Below are 26,689 nucleotides of genomic sequence, written 5' to 3'. Positions count from 1 at the left end.
CCTCCTTAATTTCGCCGTTCCTTTCTTTCTCCTCGTCTCTGTAGCCATGGAGTACCACCCCTCTTCCTCCTCCTCCTCCTCCTCTCCCACTACTACTCTCTGCTCTTTGTGATTCACTCGCCGCCATTTCTGATATATCAGAGAAACCTTGGCTACAGCTGGGCCATGTGCCAGCACAACACCAGGGAAGTAACACAATACCAATCAAGCACACCCAGAATGACCTTTCCAGTAGAAGCCATTGGCAGGAATGTTAAGACTAGGGAACAACACCACATCAGATCAAACGCACCCCAGAGAGTCCTGAGTCACAGTGTCGATGTGAGGTTCAGCTGAACAAACTGTCACAGGATCTGAATCAAATGCGCCTGTCATAGAGCTGAGTCACAGCAGTGAGCTTGGCATCGTCAAGCCAAGGCTCCAAAGGAAAAGTACAGGTGCTGATGTCAGCCTTTCCCTTGAATGACTATTCTCTCGGGATTGGACAACATTAGGCACGTTCAGGAAACATCAGAGGGAAAATATAATCTCCCCATGTGTTGTGCCCTATATTAGGCTTGATATTATTTTCCTCGGGGGTGTAGTGAGTAATTGAGTGTGTGGGACTGCAGTGGTTATGTCAGAGTTGGAAGGCACTTTTCCCTTCAGTTTTAGTGCTAACTTGCATTGATAATATCAAAGGAAAGAGCAGTTTGCTGTCAGTGTGTTGGTGTGAGAACCCAGTGAATTTGGCTACAGTCACACCATCCCTCAGTGATATTCAATGTGTATGGTGGTGGGTGGATACTATCTGTACAGACCAACGCAAAGTGTGTTTAGAAGTTAGTTAACCTTAACCATTAGTGGGGAAATTGTATTAGTGAAGCAATTTCATCCTGCTCTTGGTGTATGCGAATAGGTTGGTGGCTGGTCTGGGTGTCAAATCGGCTGAATACACATCTATGAGTATGTGTGTGCAAACACGTGCTTGGATGTTTAGTTTTGATTATGGGAATAATAGCTCAGAGGTCATTCATTACTGTAATCATGGGTGTGATGGTGATTCCAGTTGGTACGAGGTGCAAGAAGCAGAGTAGCGTAGAGTAGTATCCAATTCAAATTTTGATGAAGCACAGCCAGCTGAACTGTACTGGTAATATCATCTTATTTGGAATGTGTCTTTGACTACAGTAATTTAATTGTATGCTTGGTTAAAATTACCAGTTGTATTATTTCTTCTTTCTATATTTGAACATTTTCTCGCAGATATTGTCCAAGTGTTAAACTTTTTGTGAACTTAAGTGCATTCTTTCACTTTTGCTGCCTCCTCCAACATTTTCACACAAGTTTTTCAAAGAAAAGAGAGCTTCAAGACACAGAATTATTTTCTTTGATTGATGTTACAGCATTGTTCTGAGTGTGGCTTTAATATCCTTTGCTACTTGGGTTGAGATTGAAGATGCTGCAGTGGCCAGGGATTTCATTCACAGCTCAAAGAAAGGGATCTGTTTAAACATTGTCTTCCCTCTACAAGAGAAACACAAGCCTGAACACTTCTGCTACTGATTCAGTCTTGGCTCTTTTTTCCTCTGATATCTAAATAAAAAATTAATAAATAAGAATGTTGATTTACTGTATCCAGAAGTCACTGACAACACTGCTAAAAGAGTTAACCTCCCAACTGAGAAGAACAACTGCTCCCTCCTAACTTTTTCTTAACCCACATCTTAATCTGCAATCCACTCAACCAATGACTACTGCAATATCCTGATTCTTTGTGCTCCTTCCTACCTGCCCGTCAACCTCACAGTTGGTACATTTCCATGAGTGTCCTCTCTTCTTTTAGTCACAGCCACCCCACTTTCCCACTACAAGATTTGATTTCCCCCTTGTTTAGTTGCTCACCCAATTTCACCTTCATGGCCCATGATCACGGGAATCTCCCCTCTTTCTGTCAAGCCTCACCTCCTCTGAGATTTAACCGCCTTCGTCCATGTAATTCTTCCTCAATCAACTTTCACTACTACCCACACTACCCTCCACCTTGCCCCATTGCTTCCACCCTGACAAGGACAGTACATCTCCACTGTAAACTAAAGACCATCTCCCCCTGTTGTCTACCACCAGCAGAGTTCCCAGACCAGAAGAACGAGAGCTCAAACAGTCACAGGCGCTGAGGAGCCCATGGTAATATCTCAGTTTATGTACAGTATATACCCTATCAGTCCCACACCTCTTAGTGCCCAGACACCATGTTAGACGGGACATATTCTTCTCTGGACTGCGTTTGTTTTTCTTCTTTCCTTCTCCGTGAATCACTTTTTTTTTTACTTCTGTATGGGTAGAAGGCCACATGAGGGATTCCAGCAACCGTTTTTTAGGATTTATCCTTTTATCCTTTTTTTAGCTAGGGTAGTCCTTGACATTGCAATCTCTTTTTCATCTCTTTTCCCTGGCCAAGAAGACAGCATACAAAAGCTTTCTTACAAAAACATGACACATCAACATGAAAACAAGCGCGAATTCGCAATAGCTGCGACCACGTACGCGCATGCATACACACGTGGGGAAATTTTTGTGAACCAACCAACCAACCAACTGACCGACCGACAGAGCAAGCTATAGAGCTGCTGGTCGCAGCTAAAAAATAATGTAAACCACAACACAGCAAATACACGAGAGCTGAAAGAAAAGCAGAAGTGCAAGGAAACATGAATTAAACCATTCATCAAAACATGTACACACTTGTTGGAAGCTGTCTAATTTGTTCTTTAAAATGATCAATTCCAATGAGAAATGGGAATATTATGATGTGCTGAAATGCTTAGCTAGGTTGGCAGTTGTCCCAAAATTGCTCTGTATGTGATCAAATGACTTGTGTATGTGTGTTGTATTACAACCAAGAATGGTCAACCTGGAAGTCCATAAGATATTGAATAATGCCATTGATCAGCCATTGATAACAAACCATGTAGCAGCATGATGAAATGTGTCTGTTGTTCGATGATGTGATCTGTGGGCATTCGTATATAAAATATCACTACAGCACTTTGTGGAACTTATCATGTTTATTTTGTGACCACTCAGACTACTGCAATAACCTTTTTATGTTGCAAATGGTTAATAGTTTGCTTAGCAAGTAGTAATGGTGCACATTTCTTCCATGTGGTATTTTTTCCTTGTCGGTGTTTGAGTGCGTTTTGTGTTTGAAGTTCCACTCGATACATTATCACCCATTATTCCATGAGAGTTAAAAATCAGGCTGTCATTTTGTCATGTATTTTCCTAATCCATTGTTGACTGTTGAAATGGGAAAATATTTGAAACCCCTTGTGTTGTTGCTAGATGTTAAGATAACATTTCTGTAATATAGTGGACCAATGCTTACTTATGCAACAGCCCAGTTCTCCGCCAATTGTGTAGACAAAGTTAACAGGTGTCCTAACTCTCTTTCTGTGCCACTGACAGACATTTTAAAAGATTAGGAGATTCTCTCCACTTGTCCCCAACTATATCCAGCTTGTACTAACTAATTGTCTTTGCTTTGCTCTCTCCCCACACTTGGCCAGTCTCCCTCGTCAACTGCTTACACCTTGACCACCCCTGGCCTGCCCCCGGGATGGGAGGAGAGGAAGGATGCCAAGGGACGAACTTATTACGTCAACCATAACAACCGCTCCACTACCTGGACTAGGCCTATTGTGCAGGTACACCAGGTCTGAAGGTCGGCTTTTGGGCTGCCTGGACTCGATGCATGGGACTGGACCTTGCCTTGGCCTGGGTCTTGGCCTCGGCCTGTGTTCTGGATCTCTTCCTCTATCCCTCCTATGTTTTTCCTCTTTGTAGCCATGAGAAAGAAGGATGGAAAGAGAAACAGCTTTGCAACCTCCAAGGCTCTTTTTCTGTCTTTCTCTCTCTGTTCAGTTTCTTATTCTCTCCTACTTAAGTGTGTGCTGTCTTCCTCCTCTTGTCTAGCATTTTGTTTGATACACTGGATGAAATCCAACTCTGCATGGGTCACGTCTTTCCAAACCCAGGCATGGGATTGCAACCACCACTTTCCCTCTCACTTACTGCATTTGTGCCCTGTTGTTTCTCTGCTTGTCTTCCCCTGTCTTTCTGTGTATCTGGGAGTGAGGCAGCTCTACACAGCCTGGGCTGGGACAGAGTCTGCTACATGGGACTGAGCCTGGCTCTCTAGGTGTAGCGCTGTATGTTTAACGCTCACCTCTCTCCTCTTTCAAATCCGCCCTTTCGCTTGTACCTTTATCTTCACCCTGTTATAATTTACCAGTTTGTGCATTGTCTGTCATCGCGTACTCTTCTCACTCTTTGCTTCTCATCTGCATTTCATTATTACTCGAAAGGAGAGGTCACTGTCAAGTGATTTCCACTACAATTGAATGAAATATTTACAATCGTGCCACTAACGCAGACTGCATTTCCTCTGAACGTTATTATTATGTTATTGACCCCAAACCCTTGTCCCTCTTCTCTATTTGGAAGCAGCATCTTTATTTAATAATCAATCATTTTTATATTAATCAAGATAAATGATTGTTATTTGGGGCCCTGTTGACTCCAGCCTGTGTTTGCATCCAGACCTTTCCAGTGCAGACAAGCACCTTTGGCAGCATGGCTTGCGATGGGGACAAGTTTTTTGTTTTTGCAACAGCATCACTTGCCTTATTCAAACCCCACTTAACCTCAAGAGTGTTATTCTCACTGACAGCTGACTGAAGATGGAGCAGCATCAGGAGGGGCCTCGGCATCGGCATCGGCTTTGGCAGCCCCACCCACCCCCTCCACCTCCTCCACAGCCTCCAACAACCACCTCCATGAGCCCCAGGTCCGACGACCCCGTAGCCTCAGCTCCCCCACTGTCACCCTTTCCACCCCCTTGGAGGTGAGAACTAGCCACCTGTACCGTCCCGCTCCGCTATATCCATCCATACTGTCTCTTCTTTGCACCACCCAAGAACCGCTCACTTCTGTCTCCTTCTTTCCTCCATCCACACCTTTCCATCTCTTAACACTTTCTTTTCATACTATTCTTCATCGTATCACCATTTCCGTTCCTTTTGAAGGTGACCTAATCCATATCCTCAACGGATCCTATTTATTCACCCATCTACATCATCTAATTCTCAATTTCCCTATTTAATAGTATCATTTTTCTTCTGTATCGCTCCCTCTTTCAGGTTAATTCTGTCTTGATGCTACTTCTTCTCTCTCCTCACCATTACCATCTCTATGGAAATGTTAATCTCATCATTCAACTGGCCTTTTCTTCTCAACTCTCATTTTTCATCTCTCCATTCTGAGGGTGATTTTCTTTCCACTCACCACTCTTTCTTTCAACTGGCATTGAGAATGAGCTGATGACTGAAGACTAACGCAGATTGCAGTTAAATAATGATTAGTCACATGAAATGGTCTGAGCTTTACCCTGGCTTTGTGTGTCACCATGATGATTTCATTGTGAACTGTATGCATCCTTGGCATATTTGGCATTTCAATCACAGCACAGTGTGTTTTAAAGCAATACCCATAACAGGAGGAAACTGGTCTAATAATTACAATCTTGTCTGCTGGTAGATCTAGTTACCACTGAATGAATAATAACCCAAATAACCAGAATGCTCCAAAGAAAGCCTTGGAGCATCCAAATCAACTATTAAAAAAAAACCCCAAAAAAACATTTGAACATAAACATTGATCATTAAAACTGTATTCATGTCATTAAATACCCATAAATTTGCTGTCAGAAAAAGGCCCCCGAAAAAATAATCGACAGCACATGTTGCTGTGACCCTAATAAACAGTTGAAGGCTAATTTGTAAGGGATGGCTGATAATATCCATCCTGTGTGCCTCAATACAATAACCTGCCTGTACAGTCATTTGCCTTGTAAATGACCCAACCACCTGATTAGATCTAATCTGCACAGTCTGTAATCATTTGTCAGTGCTTTCTGGCTGTGTTTTGAAAGTGTGTATCGAATGTTGTTTTTCCTTTTCATGAAATCAGTCACTTGTGTCTGGATAAATACTAACTTGTATGATGATGTGGATGATGTGTTGGGCACATGCTGTTGCAGGTGAAAGTTAATCTCACAACACTGACAGAAGGGTAAAGCTGGTTTAGAACAATATAATTTGCCAACTTCTCTTTCCTTCACTGGAGTGACACTGTCCCTCTGACATAGCTTCAGTCAAAAATGACCCCATATGAACCTCCTGCTTAGGAGCTACATAGTTTAACAACAGTGGGAGAATGATCAACTACAAGATGCTTTTGACAGTTAAACGTCTGCTGAGAGAATAGATGGACAAAGCTCTCTTTCTTTGTTTTTAAGGCCATGTAACATTGTGCAAATGACTATTAGGGATAAAGCCGAAGTCCTCCAGATCTCATCACAAGTTTTGACTCAGGATGATGTTGAAATCTTGCATCACACAGTGATGGGGGGAGTTTAGCAGCTGTTGCACGGATCATATTATATGCACTCATCACTGTGTGTGTGTGTGTGTTGGGGATGTTTATGTGAGTATGTCGGTCCTTGTAAATGGACTTGTGTGTGTGCACGTGCACCTATGATTGCAGTTTACATCAGCTGATAGTTTTAGAAAACTTGGGAAACTTTTGATTTAAGCATTTGTCCTCTGTGCAAAAGATCTGTTATATACAGCACAAACTTGGTTAATTAAGATTAATACATTGTATCTAAAAATGGACAATCTCTTGTTATCTGCTCTTACTGCATTTAATGACAGTGGAGGGCCTATGTTACTGCCAAGGGAGCAGACCTAAAAGAGGTTTAATTAAGAAATGTGTTTGTGTGTGTGTTAACAAGACGTTGAGAAAGTAAGTGGAAGTGAAATCCTCACTCTAGAATGTTGTAATTACAAAGTCTAGAGGAGTGAGAGGAGGTGGGAGGTCTGTAGATTAATTAACAAAGTCTTTTCTCTTATTAAAAATCAGATCAGTCAATTGACAGGATGGTAATTAGTGTCAAAAGAATACTCTGCTGTAGGAACACTCATTAGCCCAGACTGGTCGAGTCTGTATAGTCTTTAGAAACTTTTAAGACGCAAGAAAAGGAAAAATTCCTGTAGATGCAGGGTTCCTGGACCAGTGGCATTATGCTCTGGTTCAGGCAAGGTAAAAGTGAACTGAGATCCACTTTCTTTGATTCTTTGATGCTTTTTCCTGGACCTCTCTAATCCTCTTGGGGAGAACAGTCTTCAGTTTGTTTTGGAAAAGAAACAAAAGGAAAAGTTAACAGGATTCTCGGAAAGAATTTGTAGACTGGTTTTCTTCTTATTATTATTCATTTTGGTTCGAGGGACCAGTGATAATTTGTCACACTGCCAGTCATCCATATCGGGTTACTGCTTTAATTTTACGTTGTCTTCTCACCTTCTCTGTTTCGTCTCATGGGACCAATAATATTACGCAATCATTTTTTATTCCCATTTTGGCTCCAGGGGGCCAACAACATCCAGGTGCGGAGGGCTGTGAAGGACACGTTCTCCAACCCCCAGTCTCCCCAGCCGTCCCCCTACAGCTCCCCCAAGTCACAACACAAGCCACAGCAGAGCTTCTTGCCCCCGGGCTGGGAGATGAGGATAGCCCCTAACGGACGACCCTTCTTCATTGACCACAACAGCAGGGTCACCACCTGGGTGAGCTAGCACTCGGCTTTAAATGGACTATTGAGATTTGGGTTATTTGGTTTTACCTCGGCAAATGTAGGAGATGGTTTTTGAAATAAGAATAAACCTATAAAACCAGTAAGGGTTTTAATTTTTGCTCCTTTGTTTGATTGTGAATTTTGTTTGACAGTTTCATTTATTGAATAGACATTTTAAAATATACAGGACAGTGGTGGTTGTTGTCGATCTCATGGGATCTTACAGTGACATCTGGTGGTGTGGAAGTGAATGTAGCATTCAGGTCTCATTTGATTAAACACCAGCAGCCCTCTTTCGAAAATCTAATCAAATAATGTACCATTGTGAGGAAATGGTATTGATTGTAGCCTCCTTCAAACCAAGTGATCTTCAGGGAGTTTGATTATATTGAGAAGCCACTGCTGCCTCCTAAACCTAAAGCAACTGTAAATTTGATTAGTTTGGATCAATTTTGTTCTTGATCTCTTTCTGCCCCCTAATTGTTTCCCACCACTTCCTATGTCCTCTCTTCTCTCTCTCTGTTCCATCTCTTCCCTGCCTCCCTCCCTCTCTCCCTCCCTCCCCATCCCTCTCTCTTATGATGACCAGGAGGATCCCAGGTTGAAGTATCCAGTCTATATGAGGAATAAGAACTCGATGGAGCCTGGTGACCTCGGCCCTCTTCCTGTGAGTACGGTCCAGAGTAGACCAACTGCTTTGGCCACAAATCACATTAGAAAAAACTTCAGAGTTCCCTTAATAGGCCAAACACTGTTCACTTGCTAATAAGTGCTATTACCATATTACTCTATTAGCTATTCATCAAATCAATCGGTTTGGATTACCTCTGTATTATCAGTTTACCAAGACAAATCTTTCAATGAGAAAAGGGATTTATTCACCTAGTTAAATAATCAATGATTATTTTACAAAGTACAGTACATATAATTAATGTAGCTCCTGTTCTTTTTAAAGGTCAAGCCCTTTCTGTTGGTTAGCTTAATTTAATGGCCAATTTATGTTTGATTTAAAGTGTGGGAATTAAATGGCTTTTGCGATAAAAGATGAGATTTGAGTATGTGATCAGACTCTATAAGACGTTATGTGGCTCTCATTTTTGTCTTTATTAGAAAAGAGGTGGCAGATGGAGAAACTAGTTGGTGGGTGTGAAAAAGCGGGGTCTGGGGGCTCTGAAAATCCCTAATTTGGAGCCTGTGAATGTCTATTCACCTACAGTATTTTAATCTATTTGAATCAGACAAACTGCCAACAACTAGGCTAACCCTTATCTTAGCTAGGTTTTGAATAACCAAAGATTCATAGGTTTGCACATCTCACAGGCTTGTGTGGTGTGTGCATGTGTGTGTGTTCTCTCTCCTTTCTCTCTCTCTCTCTCTCTTTCTCTCTTCATTTTGGGGGATCTTTTGTACGCTACTTCTTCTACACCTGGCCATGTCTGTTTGGCAGAACCTGCCAGAGGAGGTTGGTTGGTGCCTCCCTCCCTCTGCCTGCCTACCTACCTGTCTGGTCTGGTGTGGTCTGGTTTGGTCAAATGCCTGCAGACAGCCTTGCACTCTCTCTCTCTATCTCTCTCTCTTTCTCTCTTTCTCTCTCTCTCTCTCATATGACCGGCATGGATGGACTGTATCTCTCCCTCCCCTGTCATCTGTATTATCCCCCACCTCCCCCTCCTCTCTCTGTGCCCCCTCCCTCTACCACCGCCCCTCTTAGTCGTTATCATTCGGAGCCCCCCACCACCCTCCTGGGACCCCTCAGACTTGCACAATGTCTGTGTATCTGTATCAGTGTCTGAGGGACAGATAGACAAGTCAACAGGGGAGACGTACTGTGCATTTGACACTGGTTAGAAAGAAATGGAAAATTGAGCAGGAAGGAGGAAAAGGGAGCGAGGGAGGGGCGGAGAGAGTGGGAGAGACAGAGAGAGGGAAAGAGGGAGGGATGGAGGCTTGAAGAAAAACAAAGCAGCTTTATGTAAGAGGAAGAAAGTTGCTGTATGCTGCATGTTGGTGGACTCCCTTTGTCTCCCTGTCTCTCTGGTCTCCACTTGTGCAGTGTGCAGCATACAGTTAAAACACACATACTGTACACACACATGCACACCTCGTTGTCAGACCTGGCCCCTCTCCCCCACCCCTTTACTCTCAATCTAACCTTTTTTTTAAATTGCCTGACTGCCGGTACTGTATGAGTGTGTTTGGCCTGTGACACTGTACTGGGTGGTCACTGTGTCAGTGGTGGTGTTCTGGCTTGAACTGGTAGTGGTGGTTAACCTGTCTGTTGTGGTCGTATCCCTGCCTTGCCACTGTCTCAGATCCAGCTCAAATAGAAGAGAAAATCCTTTCAGTTCCTTTGTGATTGTTTGATTGAGCTTGCCTGCAGTGCTGGGCAACCATAGTGTCAGGACTGTTTCATGGTCAGTCAAGTTCAGTCGAGCATAAATTTAAAAAAGAATAAAAGTGAATGGATTTAAATGACTATTTGAGCCCGGTCACTAGTACTGCCTGATGGGGATTGTGTGGTTTAACTCACTCTTTCTTCTCTCATGTTTCTTTGTAGCCTGGATGGGAGGAAAGAGTCCACTCAGATGGACGTACCTTCTACATCGACCACAGTAAGGCAGCTCTATCTTACTGCTTTCTGTCTCTCCTCCATGCTTGTATTTTGTCATCTGTCTGTGTCTGATCCGTCTTTGTCACTTTATCATACAGTTTACTTCCTCTGCTGTGTTTACCGGCTTCAGCACAGCACACATTTTCTTTACAGATGTTTGTCAGTGAAGGCAAAGCACATCATCCATTACAGAACTGTGTATGACAACAGAACAAGATGTGTAGGTGTTAAGTGAGCCTGCTGGACTCAACAGGCACTATTCAGATCAATAGCTCGGCTTGTGTTAACCTGAGTACGGATCAGGTATCTGAACACAGTGAGCACTGAAACTGAATGGACAGATCATGTTTCAAATTCACTGTGTGGATGCCTGAGGTAATGGGGCAGTATCATTAAACTAAATGATGATGTATGGTAATGAGGATGGCCGTGCAGAGGGAAGTGAGAGGAACATAGGTAGCGAATCTTGATTTGACAAATGCACACTGATGAACATCCATTTGAATAGATTTTACTATCATTTTATAAGTCTCAGTGATGTTTCATTTGTGTTTGTTCCATCCAGATACAAAGAACACCCAGTGGGAGGACCCCCGTCTGCAGAGTCCAGCTATCACAGGACCGGTGAGTCTAGTCTCTTGTCTGATGCCTAGACAGTTGAGGGAGCCACACCTGTGTTGCTACATGGAAACAACTAGCCCCTCTATTAACACAGTAGTACTATATGCCACACACCGTTGTCAGCCTTAGTGTATGTCATCACTAATGTCTTAACACAACAAAGATAAGTCACTTTGTCACTGCGGTTGTCACTTAACATGCCAACACCTTCATGTCATTCTGCGTGCCACTTCAGATACTGTTGTCCCTCCCTGGAAATCATTGCCAACCCTCTCCCCAAATTATATTGTATGTAGTTGCTGTTATATAAGTAGGAACTGAAGGATATTCAGTTAGTTCTGTTAAAACTTGCACATTACATGCCACTTCTCGATGAGGAGATTGGTCTGTCCCTTGACTCCTGTGTGTTGTTTGCTGCCTGTGCAGGCTGTTCCCTACTCCAGAGAGTTCAAACAGAAATATGACTACTTCAGGAAGAAATTGAAGAAACCGGTAAGAAGAGTTTTTAAGTTTTTTTTAAGTTAACTTTTGCACAGTGATGTCAATGAAAAGCTAAATTTGGGGAAATTCCAGCTTCTCGTTGTGAAACAAGGCAGTCTGTTTTGCTTGCATTTTGATTCTGCTTGATTGCATTCTTGGTCAACATTCCTGACAGTCTAACAGGGAATGAATTATTAACACACTGTCTGGACACTGTGTGACTCAATTAGCTATGTGCTTTAGTATTCATTCTAAGCATTTCGCTTGTCTTCCTAATTAACACTTCTTAGGTATGGTGCAGAATTACACATTACTGCTCTTACTGTTAGGTTTATGATGCTGGAAGCTAATCTTGAACGAAGAACTAATTAACATGTATGAGCTGAGAGATTTTTTTCACAGACTCTGACACTGCTTTCAATGTTGTGCTAGAAAAAGGCTGTTATCCTTTTGAATAAAATTAGTCTTTCCACTGGTGTGATTATTTACTGTGTGATTTAGCTTTGTTGCCGCATGTTAAAAATGAAACTTGATCTCACCTAAATTTCACTCATGTTTTGTTTTTAAATTTGCATCAGTTTTTTTGATATAAACCAACTCTGCTTTGTGAACTTCTCCAGGCGGACATCCCCAACCGATTTGAGATGAAGCTGCACAGGAACAACATCTTTGAGGAGTCGTACCGTCGAATCATGTCCCTGAAGAGGCCAGATATTCTGAAGGCACGGCTGTGGATCGAGTTTGAGTCAGAGAAGGGATTGGACTACGGTGGTGTGGCCAGAGAGTGGTTCTTCCTCTTGTCCAAGGAGATGTTCAACCCTTACTATGGCCTGTTTGAATACTCCGCCACGTAAGTGTGTGTCTGTACGTGTGTGTGTGTGTGTGTGTGTATGCTGTATATTTACAGGGTTGTCTCTCAAGTTGAAATTCTATCTTTACAATTTTGGATGCCCTGTTGTTTAAAGCCGTGGTAGGTAAGTTTGAAGGAAACCAGGAAGACTAACGCACTTAGACTAACTCCCTCCACTGCCCACCGAGCCAAAAGCTGGAGTGAAAAGTTATGTTGAAAGGAAAATTACAGCGATGGCGAGAATGAGGATAAGGATAAGGCAAGATAAGAAGGCTAGTAGTTTGCAGAAGGCAAAAGAAAACACTATAAAAACAGTAATGCTACAGCAACAACATGGACACCACTGAAAGCAATGAAATCCTGTGGCAAAAGCATACAACAGCACTGACAGAGAAGTTGGTGTATTTCATTTTGCTGAGAAACAGTTGCGTGTGTGCCTGTAAATGTCTGTGATAGAGTCCTTGAAGGCAGAGAGAGATGAAATTGTCCAATTTCAGAGTCTTTTGCAACTCATTCCAGTCACTGAGAGCAGCAGACTGGAATGAGGAGTGGCCCGGGGAGGTTTTAACTCTGGGGATGTTCAGCAGCATGTGACGAGCAGACCTAGTGGTACGGAAAGCTGATGTGTAGCTTGGGCCCTGCTACTGATTTAGAGCCATGAGGAATCCCTTTCTACTCACATGTTTGGTTGGGTTTTTTCCATGTAGAGTCAGTGTTTGTGGCAGGGCCGCCTTATTCTTTCCCTTCCCGACCAGTCATATAGCTTCCTTTTACTTTGATTGGTTTTTCCCTTTCCTCTCATTCATTCGGCCATCCTGAAAACTTCAAAATGTTTCCCACTTCCTAAAGTAATGAAAGTGTCATTCCTTTTTGTTCCTTCTTTCATGCTCTTCTTGGCATTACCGTCGCTAGCCGATGAGGCAGAGGGTTGAGATTTCCCAAGCAGTCAGTATTAAAGTGACAGACTTGCCCTTGTGCTTTCTATGGGGAATGAAGGTAACAAAAACAAATTGATAAAAATGGAACTAATGAAAAGGCATGGAATTCAATAAAAAATAAACCATTATTATCAATGAATAACCCTCTAATAAAGTTAGACTTAATAAAAAACAAGATTTTATTAAATATTGATTTGATAAAACCAGAGCCACATTGTGATTGTTCATCACAACTACTTTTGCCATTTATTATTTTACATGTTCATGCAACAAAATGTCGATAAAAAGCCATGCCCAACAACAACCTTGAAGTTTTCTGCTCTCCACTTGTGTACTTGTCCCTAGCTGCATAAAAATATCTTACATAAGTTTTATCCTTAACCTTTCTTTTGAGGTGTTATGACAAACAAGTAGCAGTTTTAGTGAAAATAATTAAGCCTGACATAATCTTTATATATTATATATGCTCCAAAATAATGCCAGTCTCTGGGAATCATGCAGTGGTTGGTTGCCATGGTAAATAAGGACACATTTGAAGTGTTATGCCTGTACTGACAGAACTGTCAAGATATCCCCTTGACTAAGAACAGTATTTCATAAGCATTATGCAACGCACTAAACAAATGACTAAGGTTAGGAGAATAATAGGCTTGAGTGAGTCTGCAGGTCCAGGAGCAGAGTGGATCAGTAGCGGAGCAGTTCACTGCGTGTCCAAGGGCGTGGTTTGTGCTCGGCATATGGCACCATGCATATGCTAAACAATAGCATAGAGCAGTGCAGCTTAAATGATAAATGTCTAAAGCAGTTTTGAAAAATAATAAAATAAATCACAGCCCATACTTGTATCAAATCAAGATTGTTTTAATCAACTGTATTTGTTTTTCTTTAACTCCTCATAGCTTTCAGCCACTAATAGCATTTAAATTTCACCCAAGCTGTACTGTCTATTTACCTTTTGATGGCTTTGGAGGGGCAAAGGCAAATAAACACATTTGTCCAATACGGTAATACTTATGCAGCAGAGCATAATTGGTACGACAATGTTCCACTGACCATAGTGAGCGTAATAACTTGAAATGAAACCGTGAAAATGACTGCGCCTTATCTGCTCTTTCCCTTGTGCCTGTCCAGAGACAACTACACCCTCCAAATCAATCCCAACTCGGGCCTGTGCAATGAGGACCACCTCTCCTACTTCAAGTTCATCGGACGTGTGGCAGGAATGGCCGTGTTTCATGGGAAGCTATTGGATGGTAAGCTGCTGGATGTGGAGCCTTCCCGCTCTTTCATATTGTAAATTGACTGAAAACTGTCCTCTTTCCTACTGTTAAATTTGAAGATATCATTTAGCAGACACAGTGAATGTATTTCAGTGTTTCTTGTGTGAGAACGCTGTGGCCTCGTTTTTGCTGATGTTGAAACATTATTTAAGCTTATTTCTGTATACATACATTGCAGTACAGTGTCCTGTTTATTTTCTTGTAGATGTGGTGGTTGGTGCTGTTATTGTTTTATTGGTTTTAGTTCTGTGTCTGTCATTGTTTTGTTCACAGAGTCGGTTCTAGTGAGACAATACACTACTCTAATTCTAACCACTGACCCGATGCTTGTTTGTGTGTAGGACCGATGTTTTCTAGCTGAGGCGGCCCACAACTGTTTTAAGAACGTGGAGAGACACTGCATCATATTGTACGTCTTGTACTCTAATTGAGTCTTTTGTTTTTGTGCTTGTGCTCAGGTTTTTTCATTCGACCATTCTACAAGATGATGCTGGGAAAACAGATCTCTCTTAAAGACATGGAGTCTGTGGTAAGAGCCACTTTCATCAGTGCAGTTTGGCATGTTGAAATATGTACTTCGTGATTTATTTTATTTTATATATTTTTTTTTTTAGTTGTAGTCTGAATGACTGCTATTGACAAAGCCAATAATGGGACCTTGTGTCCTTGGAGGGTTATTTGTTTTAAATGGCGTCTCAGAACTATTGTTCATGTTAGCTTTTCACTGATATTAATTTGTCATATATATATATATATATATAGATAGATAGATAGATAGATAGATAGATATATATAGATATAGATATATACATATAAACATACTTTTTTCCTTTTTTTCTGATTTTATTGTTTGCCTCAGTATTTCTTTTATTTCTGTTTTTGATTTAATTTGATGAAATGCCTTTTATTGTTGCTGAACCTTTTGTTCCGTGAAGCAACCCTGGTTTTGAAAGGTGCTATATAAATAAAAAAAATTGCTTGCTAGCTTGCTTGCTTATGTATTTCCAGATAGATGCAACAGAAAACAAGAGGTCTGAAGAAACAACACAAACAAGATAACAAAACATGACAAAACACAACAATAAAAGCTAACAAATAGAAGCCAATAAATGTCTGTTAAGTACGTTTTCTTGGTGCCTCATGCTTATTGTGGTTTGTGCTGTGTCCCTGCAGGACAGTGAATACTACAACTCTCTGAAGTGGATTCTGGAGAACGACCCCACTGAGCTGGACCTGCGGTTCTGTATTGATGAGGACAACTTTGGACAGGTGCTCAGGCCTCACATCCGACACTTAAAATCAACTAATCTCTCAAAGTTTTAATGCCGTAATGTCAGTAAGGTACCTAATATGTTTTTGAGTCTCCGTTCTGGAGTATCCTGGCTTCTTTACTTCATGGTGTTTTTCTTTCTCAGACGTACCAGGTGGACTTGAAGCCCAGTGGCTCAGACATGGTGGTCACCAATGACAACAAAAAGGAATACATTGAGTAAGAACAATATAAATGTTTTTCTTTTTACCTCACCTCCTGTGTTTTATGAATAGTTATACTGTAGGTTTTTCACAAGCCTTTGAATAAATCTACATTATGAAAAGTTATTCTAAAGCTATGGTTTTGTTCTCTGGTTTGTTTGTACAGTACGTTGGTTATCTTTACACACCTCAATGATCTTTTCTCCAACAGCCTGGTCATCCAGTGGAGGTTCGTCAATCGGGTCCAGAAGCAGATGAATGCCTTTTTGGAGGTATGTGCAGTAATATCAGTTGCCACTTGGGGGCAATATGACCAGAGACTTGGCTGCTGCATCATCCCACCTATGGGTGTCTGTGCCCTGAGGTTTCAATCATCAGGGTTGCTTTTAAGCTTGTATTTCTACAACCATGAATTTTTGTAGCTTGTGAAACTTATAGACAACCATAGATATCACCTCAAAGATTTAGTAGATTCTTCTGTAATTGTGTTGAGTTGTTGTTGAATTATTATTGTGTTTGGATTGTGTCTAAAATTCTCATTTTGTGTGACTTTTCAGGGCTTCACTGAGCTCATTCTCATTGATCTGATCAAGATCTTTGATGAAAACGAGCTGGAGGTGAGGATTCCTGTATTTAATCACCACCCTTATTCCCTTGACTCCGATTATAAGATCTGAGCACATGAAAGCGTCTCTCTTGTGTAGTTGTGATAGTGAGCATTTGTTAACACATTGCTCTCTAATGCTGTCTGAGCAGTTCCACTGTTAAATATTTTCTGTCTGCTCTCCCTCACCCTCTGTCTTTCTGTGTGTAGCTGCTCATGTGCGGTCTGGGTGATGTAGATGTCAACGACTGGAGACAACACACTGTTTATAAGAATGGCTACTGTCCCAACCACCCAGTCATACAGTGGTTCTGGAAGGTAAGTCTGCTATGCATGTACACACAAACCCATAAATGCATGTAAAAAAGCATGCTCGTACACAAAAATGAATTTTTCCAAGCATGTACACACTATGTCACACAAACAGACATTAACCTAGCTTATTGCTGTTTGTATGGTGTGTGTGTTAGAGAGAGAGGGAGAGTATCGTTGCCATCAGTCTCAAATGAAACGTGTGACATATTATAAAATTGTGCTCTAGTATAAATTTTGTCTTAAGCAGATTTGTCATTTTATTACAGTGTACTTAATATGTTTTAAAGATTAAAAAAAACACTCTCAGAAACACATGCAGTCATGGAAGCAGTGTAGTTTATCCTGAAATGTCAAATTGATTGATCTAGCAGGCTGCCATCGTCTTTCCCTCCAAATTATTCCTGGGACAGGTTTGCTGGCCCGGCTTTTGAAGATCAAAGTCTGTTTGGAAGAACGAGCTTGTTTGCTCTGATGAAAGAACCTATAGTAGTACCTGCCCTGGTTATCAAGTGTCTTGAGCTGGCAACACACACGCACACACACACACACACGCACGCACATACTTCACACACACAGACAGCCAGCCAAAATATGTGCATGCACATGCACTTACGCATACAAACATACAGCAATGTCATGTGGGCTGATTAAGTGGACTGGCTCAAACAGCTTCTGTTTGTCCGTAGCGGTTTGGGTTTTCTGACACACAGATAACAAAACAGTCTGCAATGGCTTCCCTCCTTTCCATGTTGTAGCAGTCATAGGAATGAGAGTTGAGAAAAAGCATGTCATTGAGGGTTTTTTTTTTAATTATTATTATTTTATTTTAAGTGAAATTAATAGATATTCAGGGTGATGATAATATTTGTTTATGTCCCTTAAAACAGCAGAGTTTCCTAGAGTTCTGCATAGTTAAGCATGATGTGTAACATGCTTCTGTTTGGTCATTGAGGAGTTTGATCTTTTCTCTTCTCTCCTCAGGTTGTCCTGTTGATGGACGCTGAAAAGAGGATCCGGCTTCTCCAGTTTGTTACGGGAACATCCAGAGTGCCCATGAACGGCTTTGCCGAGCTCTACGGTCTGTATAGCCACCAAATAAGTTCCAAGTATCCTTTATTTGCCACTTGTATAGTAGTACCAGGGTGGATTGGATTGGAATTTCACGAGACATGACTGCATTAAAAAAGTAATCCCGTATCTGTGTTTCCATGGCAAGACTATATAGGTTCTGCAGAGTTCTATGAAATCATGTCAGCTGTACTGTAACAAGTGCAATGTTTGCTTGAACGTCATTTAACACTGAAATTGTTTTCCAAGAAAAAATGAGTCAACAGTGTTGCTGTTGCAAGAATTGAGTACTTTTGTAGTATTCAGCAGATATATGTGTAGGATGTGAATAAAATATCAAAAGATCTATATATATAATAGAATGTTTTTTGTGAGGAAAAAAACAGAAAAACGTTTCATGTATCTAGAAATAATTTGGGTCTTAAGGGGCAAAAAATGAAAAATTTTATTTTTTAATAGACTACACTACTTGCCATAATCACCCAAAGGCTCTCCATCCTCCCATATTCCGCCATTAATCTCTCAGTTAAAATGCTCATTTGTAACAAGGTTGATTTTGCCATGATAAGACGTGATGGGTGAACCACACAGGTGGGTTGGCGCTCCCTCCCTTTGTGAATGTGCATCCTCTGAAAAGTCACGCGATTGAATATGCGAAATTAACCCAGAGGTAAATTTTTTGTCTAACAGCCAATATCTCATAATCATCTCATCATCTTCATCATGTCCATCATCTCTTATCTCTCCTAGGCTCCAATGGGCCTCAGCTGTTCACAATTGAGCAGTGGGGAACACCAGATAAGTTGCCAAGAGCACACACATGGTATGTGCACACACACACACACACACACACATACGCATGTTTTCATCTTTGTTTTTTCAAACAGGATGCTCTGCAATCTTTTTGTAATATATCTGATGAAACATTTTTCCTTCCCAGTTTCAATCGCTTGGATCTGCCCACCTATGAATCATTCGAGGACCTGAGGGAGAAACTCCTCATGGCCGTGGAGAACGCCCAGGGCTTTGAGGGGGTCGACTAAACGGCAAAACCCTGACTGCATCCAAACTACTCTAACAAAAAAAAAAAAAAGCCACAGGGATGTCAAACAAACTGCCGTTTTTACAGTGGCCGTAGCAGTTCTGTGCAAGCATGTTGTACTGTATGCCTGACTGTGAGCCACCTCCACATCATGGTGGTTTGAGACTGTACAGTGACTTGTCGAGCCAATATGCCTACGTCTTTTATCTTTTCTGTGTGGGTAGGTCACTCCTTAAAGGTGCTGGGGCAGGGCGGGGCTTGGAAGGGGAAAGGGGGTAGAGTTGCACCATAGAATGTTGAATTCTATTAGTACACAGGCATGAACGATGAATGATGAGAACTGGCCCCCTATATGCCGTTTCTTTCCCCTCTTCCCTTATCCTGTGAAAATCTACAGTGCTGGAAAACACTCTAATGCATTTCAATAGCTCCTTTATGTACACTATAGCACAGTATTTCAGCACCCTTCTGTGTAAGGGTCTTAGCATGGCCTTAATCTGGCTCCTACATGCACTACTTCTCTAACAAACTGCAATGGCACTATGATCACAATTCTCTCAAATCCTTATACTAACACCAGATTACCTTAGGAATGCTAGCCAATCACAGATCAGGAAATCGGCCACACCCTTCTATAGACCATTTTTCTGCTTCTAAATACAGCTGACGTCACACGCCTGCGACTGGAGGCAGAAAGCGCCTGCAGTACCATTAGCATACACGACTATTCGTGGCACGCCAACTAGCTGTATCTTTAGAAAAACGATCTTTTACACTATGTGCTGTCACTTGGACCAAAGGACCGCAAGGTTTAGCTTAACAAGTTAATGTTAAGTAACGAGGTAAAATTACCCGTCCCGTATGCGCTGACTGACTGGGCGGATGATGTGACCTGCTGAAGAAAAATGAAAGGCATATAAGTTTTTAGATGTGTACAATTATGTACTAAGTGGCCATGATCAGGATATAAGGATATAGCTGATGGCTTTTGTGTGCTTGCTTCTGACATGCTCCCTATCCAGCGACAGGGGGACAAGTCCAGCATGTACAAAGTGTGCCAAGCTGTTCTTTTACAGCAAAAAGAACAGAATAACCTTACTAAAAAAAAATAGCTCTGACTTCAGACAGTCTTTATGATACTGCAAGAAAACATTGCAAGCATGACAGTGTTTTGTGTATCCACACTGTTCCCGGTGCGCCTCCAGACACGTCACACGATCAGAAAAATGGTCTATAGAGCCTCATCTCTGTTGTGTGATCAGTTATCGCCACTGCAGCCTTTTGTAGAATAATTTTTTATCCACTGGGATAGAATGGAGGACGGGGGAGGAAGTCGTCCCCAAAGATGGTTTTATAGTCTTCTTTTGCCAGTCAAAAAGGAACAGGAGGGTCGTCGTTTTTTTGTTTTTTTTTTTTTGTTTTTTTTGTTTTTTTTTTAATCATTGGTATAATTTTTACAGGAAAATACTCTAAACGTATTTGTACTGATGAACAATGTTGTTTACTATTTTGACAATACTATATGACATGGTGTGTGAAGTGTAAATCTGGCTAATTTGGGAAATGATTAATCCATATCATTTGTTACGGTGATAGAAAATACGTTGAATAAAATGTTTTTTATCGTAGTGCTATGGAAGCGGCATGAAATTGTATCTTGTGTTTGCTTTGACTACATAGTGATTGGAAGTGTAATCTCCCTCTTGGTCTCAAGGTTTGGGACGGGAAAACTAAATGGGGATAGTTTCTTTGGGATGTTTGCGTCACAATGATTATATTCATATTCTCATGCCTATCCCTGTTCATAATGCTGTAAATTGTTCTTGGAAAACACATTTTAAATTCTTTCATGATATATAAATATATGTATGTATTACATCTAACAGAAGTATTAATGATCAACAACACTAAAATGAAGCTGTGTGTGTGTGTGTGTGTTTGAGAGAAAAGCTGTGATTGCCACTGAATATAAAGCAGCACGTTTCTTACAAAGGAAAAATGTTTTCTTTTTTATGTTTTATTTCTCTCTCTCCTTTTTCTAACACCATTGAACCTAAAGGGCACTTTATAGATCACTCTGAGGTCATGTCGCCTGTTGTATGTCTTTTATCATTAACTCGAATGTGATTCTGTTGTTTTCCATTCAGAGCACTTACCTGGTGCAATATAAATAGTCTGTAAATCTGGGCTGCTGCTAAGGTAGAAAGAGTTGACAGATGTGAAGCTGACACTTCACACCTTTTAGTATTCTCTGTTCTATTTCTCTTTTTTTTGTCTCTTTCTCTCCTCCTCTTCCCTTGTATTGCTTCCCTTCTGTGACCCCCCCCCCTCCCACCCCCACACCCAAAATGACTCAGTATAGATTTGTGCTTCTTTTTTAGGGGGTTTTCTTTTTTATTAATGGCGGGAAATATCACTTTTGTTAAAGATTCCACCACTCTCTGCAACTCTTTGTGGTTCGTTTAACTTCAGTCAAATAAAAATGGAACTTCTCAGACTGTGTTTATTTATTTATTTTTGGACTTCTGGACTTTTCCTCTCATTCAGTTGTGTTGAAAGATCCATGAAAACATGATACAGATACAAAAAACAAGATGAAAACGGGTTGTCTAATAGTCTTCTATAGCCATAATGTCTCTTTATATGCTCAGACTTTAAAAAACATGGACTCTTTCCTAAAATAAAAAACAGTTTACATTTGCAATATTCTACCACAGGACAGAGTTATCAATACACCAAATTGCTGATCTGCCCCCAGTTGATGACCAGTCTTTTGACTTGAATTGAATTTATTTGATCCTGTAGTCACAAAGATCTGATCTAGAATTAGTATAGCCTGTCAATTCAGTGAGACCTATATGAGGCAACTGACCAGTGATCCTTTAATCAGTGCTGTCGCTTTGAAATATTTTGTTTTGTTTCATTTTGATTTGTTGAGTTACTTAAAATTCACTTAAGTATTGTCATGATCTGAATTTATGTATGGTAGATGAATAGTCCTACAGTTTTAAAGATGTGAATATCAATAGTTTTTGCTCGGGCCTGGTAACCTTTGACGCGAGGACACAAGGTCTTTGAATAAATGATCCCGGATGGACAGGTGCTGCTCTTGGCCCTGTTAGTCCTTACAATGCAGAGAAATATATGGTTTTCATTCATCCACATTAGATAGAGTTCTTGAAGGCCAATCTCTTGGCACATTTTCCTTGCGTCCAAACACTTGACAAAAGCACTAGTGGAATGCAGAATCACCTTTCAGAGCAAAAGTGTAACTAACTTGTTATATTTTGACTCGGCACCTGTTATTGAGTCTTGAGGAAGTAATGGGGCTTGCATTACTCTCTCTCTCTCTCTCTCTCTCTCTCTCCGTGCACGTGGTGTGGTGAAGGGACCTCAGTTCATTCACACAGGCAATCTAGGAGTTATCAGCTCCAAGGACAAGCAAATAAAAGCCGCCCTGCCAGTACGGGGACATTTTATCAAGCCCCCTTACCCTCGATCTGGTCACAAACAAACCAAGAGCCAACTTCTCTCTAGTTCCACCTACTACAACACTCCAACTGATTGAAAAAATGTCACAAAATGCATGTGAGAATAAACCTGCGTCTGTGACCTGCTACTGTAACTGACCTGCTACATATAAATGGACTTAAATCTTGTTCCAATGTTAAGAATTGTTTTTTTTTGTGCATATGTGTTAAAGAATGAAACAGCAAAGTACAAACACAGAGCGTTGCTTTCCTATGAAAGATAAGACGGTTCTAGTAAGTAAGTAAGTAAGTAAGTAGTAATCAGGGCTATTTACAGTCTGTCAGTCTCTCACAGACCTCTGGTTTCTATGGTTACGTCAGAGCATTGACCTGACCGAAACCCTGACAGGTAATTTGAGCTTGGGCAGACCAGGGGAGGATGATGAAGTTGAAAACATTCACTACTCTAACACTGTTCTTCTTCGTACATGTTAAAAGAGAGGGACAGTTTTTCATCTACAATACCCATAAAAAAAAAAATCACATTAACTCAAGCTACATAAGACTTGAGGTACTTAAAACTTGGCTCTTGTCCAGCCCTTCACAGACAAACATGTATGTAGTAGCTTATAATATAATTTACCCAGTACAATTTACTAAGGCAGGGTAAAAAGGCAGTAGACAGGATGGGGTTGCAGAGGGTGAGGATTGAGAAAAGTGACACTATCAGACTTCTGGGAAATGATTTTAGCCAAAAAGAGTGATATGGAGGCTATATGTTATGATCTGCCCTGTTTGTCAGCTTTTAGCATGAAGCTGGACAGTCACAGTGGATCCTTGGGGACATGGCATCTGAAAAATACTGTGGGAAAATATATCAAAAAAAGAAAGAGGGACTCATATTGCATATGTGAAAAGTTTTGGGTGGAGAGAAATATCATAGTCATACACGATGGTAGTGATTGGATTTTGACAATGGAGAAAAAAGGCCTTCTACTTTTCTTTAACATCCTCTCCTACAGATTTGGACAGTGAGGATTAACAATTGACAAAAATGTTTTCCTTTACAAGTGCTGGATTTAGCTTCATTACTGTGCCTGGTAGTTGTGCGCCTAGCAGACATTTTGGCCCTGTCAACTCCACCAAAGTCAATATCTGATCATATACTCTCCAGTTTGTTCCTCTGTGGTGAACCATCACCTCCAGCATATAGTGTGTTGCATTCGGCTCACAGTGACTTAGAAACCCTGGTATGTCGGCCCTGTTGCCACACCAGGGCAGTTTTTTGATGCCCCCCTTCTCCTCCACCCTCTACCTCTGGTCAGGGTCGATCAATACTTCCCCTGTAGCTTATCACTGATGGGGAACTGGCTGTTTGTCCAAACCCCCCTCTGTCTACATAAAGGGCCTGGACGGGACAGCACCAAACCCAATTGCACCACGGATCACCAGACCCTCATGAACCTAGCTCCGGACACGCTACTGGACTTAAACTGTATGGCAAGGAAAGACGTGGAGACAAAGATACCTCGGGGCAGAGAGGGAAGGAGCAGAGAAAAGAGAGCAGCTGGGAGAAGGAGAGCAGGAAAGTGACCGATGGGTATCAAAGAATGAATGGGGAAAGAGGATCCAGGTATCCACTTTAAAATCCTGTGGTGAGTTGGTTCTTGTGCTTCCATAGGTCTAAATCCTCTGAACAACAGGATATCATGAATAATTCATGAACTATTACATGAATTATCATTATGTCATATAATATGGTTGAAATGGATTCAGTCGAGCATATAGTAGTCCGGATTATAGTTCTGTTTTCCAACTACATTTTAGAAAAACTGAGGCAATATTGCCAGAGAATCAATAGGCGACCACACACGTGTTCTCTTTCTCTCTCTCTCTCTCTCTCTCTCTTACTCTGTCCTACTCTCTCTCACACACACACACACACACACACACACACAGCTGCAATTATCCCCACAATCAGCAGAAAAAGACATGACTACACTGGGGATAAGCCTGTATATTTACTCAACGTTGGTTAGTTCAGCTTGGCTTCAGTGTTTATTTTTTCTCTGGTTTTCTATTGTTTTTCAGTGTTTTTTTTTATACGTTCATGGGACCAAAAGTAAAGATCTTTGCGTAGGCGGGCCTATAGGGAGAATCTTGCACCATGGCCTTGTATGATTTCAGCTAGCAATCATGAACTATCTGTCCTGTTTTTCACAGCCTGACTCTGAAATACCAGACAGCAAACTCAGCTGCTTAAAAGATAGTCAACATTTGTAACTGATCATTCTCTCTCTCTCTCTCTCTCTCTCTCTCTCTCTCTCTCTCTCGCTCTCTCTCTCTCTCTCTCTCTCTCTCTCTCTTCAATTCTCTGTACTCATTCCATGCATCACTTAATTCCCTTTTCTCATTATTTTACCAGGTCTTCCATCCTTCATTTCATATGAACAATCATCGGCCCATCCGTCCGTCCGTCCGTCTAAACCCGGTCTTCTAGAGCTGTGGAGTGTGACAATGGTGTTTGTGTCCTGTATATCAAACGCCATTATCACACTAAATAGCTATGGTGAGAAGAGAACCTCAGCTTGACCTGCAGAGATTCAAATCTACAATTCCTCCTGGTCGGAGTGCGGGATCGAGAAACCTGGGTTTTCTGTGGCAAAATTGTGTTACCTTGTATATGGCACTTTTAGTTCTGGTGCGTCTGAACGCTTTTGATTTGAATGTTTTAATGTCACATGCCAGTGATGTTATGAATTAAAATTAATGACACATGAAATAATATTAAAACCTTTTTCTTTTTGGGGGGGGGCGGGGGGTTTATACATAAAGCCTAAAGAATGTAACCACATGTCTAACTTATTTGCTCCTATGTGCTGATATGGCTTACAGCCTATGGGATGAATGGCCCCATGCAGGGAGCAGTAGAGATGGAAATAGACATACTGCACAGTATGTTGATACATCATATGTGATCTTGGGCTGAGCCTCAGAGTGTGACCCACTTACCTCTGCATTCGAGGTGCTAATTTGGTGCTAGAGTAATTCTCCCACATTGTGACCTTTACGGACAAGAATAGATTGTCGTTTCAGGTTTTCCCTGGGCAGACATATTGTATCTTCATGCTGTTTCCATTTGTTCTGTTGTCATCATTCAAGCCTTTTCAACAGCCTGAGTAATCTAATCGAAACAATTATAATACTATAGGATGCTTTATGATTGGTCTTCTGTAAGTCAGTGCAAATTCAAGAAATAAAGAGTAAATACTGTGTTGCAAATGTCATATCTTTACTGCTATACAATGAAAATACGGTGAAAAATAAAATCTCATTAATAAACACATACTGGTCACATTTCATACCTGGCCTCCACACCCACTCACAAAGACACACAGACATTCAGACAGACACAGACGCAAACAAGCACTCTCTTACCTCTTTCACAAGCCAACTCATGTAGCAATACCCCCCACCCCCCCACCCCAATCTCACCCTGTAGGTTAAAGGTCCCATTACAGGAAACGTGAGCTGGTCTTATTTCGTGATCAGAAATCACAAAGCATGTTTCAGCCGGCAACAACTCTTTAATAACACTACTGCATGTGTACATACCGGCCACAACCCCGATGTGAGAGTGGTGCCAGAGATGTGGGTCAGGGATTTAAAAGGCAGGAGTGTGAATAATCCAGAGAGATGATATCTTATTTTATAGAGACAGTTCGAGACAGCAGTGGAATAGCTGACATGCTGCGATTATATAGTCTGCGTATGGACATTTTTGGCTCTGGATGTCAGGTGAGCGGGGGCATGGGGTGCGTCTTGAGGGTGCAGCTTTACATGTCTTACACTTTGAAAATTCAGGGCAGATTTGAGCTCAACATGTGAAGTAAACATCCTTGAAATGATGTCAGATTTAAAATCAGTATATATGTGATGATTGGAATTGTTCCAAATCCAATCACATTTTTCAGTGAATACAAACAACGGGATACTTCAAATGTGCTGTATGTACATAAAATATTTCTATGTTGTTGCCAGAACAGGAAAAGCTAGAAAATATGGGCTCATCATGAATCAGTAGCTTTACTAAGTGAACAAAAAGAAGTATTCATCAGAATATACATTCATTAAATACAGTTTATCTGAAATATCATCAAAGACATCTTTGTTGCCTCGCAACAAACTAAGACACACAAAAATGCAGTATTACCCATATTGTTTCACTCATATAATGGAACCCAAAACAAAATATCTCCTCT

The 26,689-nt window shown here is 41.1% G+C and overlaps 1 protein-coding gene across 4 annotated transcripts in view; it reads left to right on the top strand.

Annotated features, from left to right (window-relative positions):
* Nucleotides 1-21,439, top strand: part of LOC139653180 (E3 ubiquitin-protein ligase NEDD4-like) — a 47,616-nt gene extending 26,177 nt beyond the window's left edge. For 2 of the 4 annotated variants that reach the window (XM_071530150.1, XM_071530149.1), the window contains 19 exons: nucleotides 2,107-2,166; nucleotides 3,549-3,686; nucleotides 4,712-4,885; nucleotides 7,470-7,667; nucleotides 8,265-8,342; nucleotides 10,233-10,287; nucleotides 10,852-10,910; nucleotides 11,334-11,399; nucleotides 12,008-12,237; nucleotides 14,307-14,428; nucleotides 14,914-14,984; nucleotides 15,629-15,724; nucleotides 15,871-15,944; nucleotides 16,140-16,200; nucleotides 16,486-16,545; nucleotides 16,743-16,850; nucleotides 17,829-17,925; nucleotides 18,666-18,738; nucleotides 18,856-21,439. In XM_071530150.1, the coding sequence (XP_071386251.1) occupies nucleotides 2,107-2,166; nucleotides 3,549-3,686; nucleotides 4,712-4,885; nucleotides 7,470-7,667; nucleotides 8,265-8,342; nucleotides 10,233-10,287; nucleotides 10,852-10,910; nucleotides 11,334-11,399; nucleotides 12,008-12,237; nucleotides 14,307-14,428; nucleotides 14,914-14,984; nucleotides 15,629-15,724; nucleotides 15,871-15,944; nucleotides 16,140-16,200; nucleotides 16,486-16,545; nucleotides 16,743-16,850; nucleotides 17,829-17,925; nucleotides 18,666-18,738; nucleotides 18,856-18,958 (1,923 nt within the window). In that variant the 3' untranslated portion in view covers nucleotides 18,959-21,439. Of the gene's footprint in view, nucleotides 1-2,106; nucleotides 2,167-3,548; nucleotides 3,696-4,711; nucleotides 4,886-7,469; nucleotides 7,668-8,264; nucleotides 8,343-10,232; nucleotides 10,288-10,851; nucleotides 10,911-11,333; nucleotides 11,400-12,007; nucleotides 12,238-14,306; nucleotides 14,429-14,913; nucleotides 14,985-15,628; nucleotides 15,725-15,870; nucleotides 15,945-16,139; nucleotides 16,201-16,485; nucleotides 16,546-16,742; nucleotides 16,851-17,828; nucleotides 17,926-18,665; nucleotides 18,739-18,855 lie in introns of all 4 variants that reach the window. The other 2 variants (XM_071530148.1, XM_071530151.1) reach the window with 2 other exon arrangements.
* The last annotated feature ends 5,250 nt before the right edge of the window (nucleotides 21,440-26,689 follow it).

Source organism: Centroberyx affinis, unplaced genomic scaffold (assembly GCF_046629955.1).
Source record: "Centroberyx affinis isolate AG114_WGS23_722 - 3 ecotype Tasmania unplaced genomic scaffold, CSIRO-AGI_Caff_v1 ptg001885l_1, whole genome shotgun sequence".
NCBI lineage: Eukaryota > Metazoa > Chordata > Actinopteri > Beryciformes > Berycidae > Centroberyx > Centroberyx affinis.
Note: the sequence above shows the minus strand (reverse complement) of the source record. Positions and strands in the feature narration are given on the sequence as shown.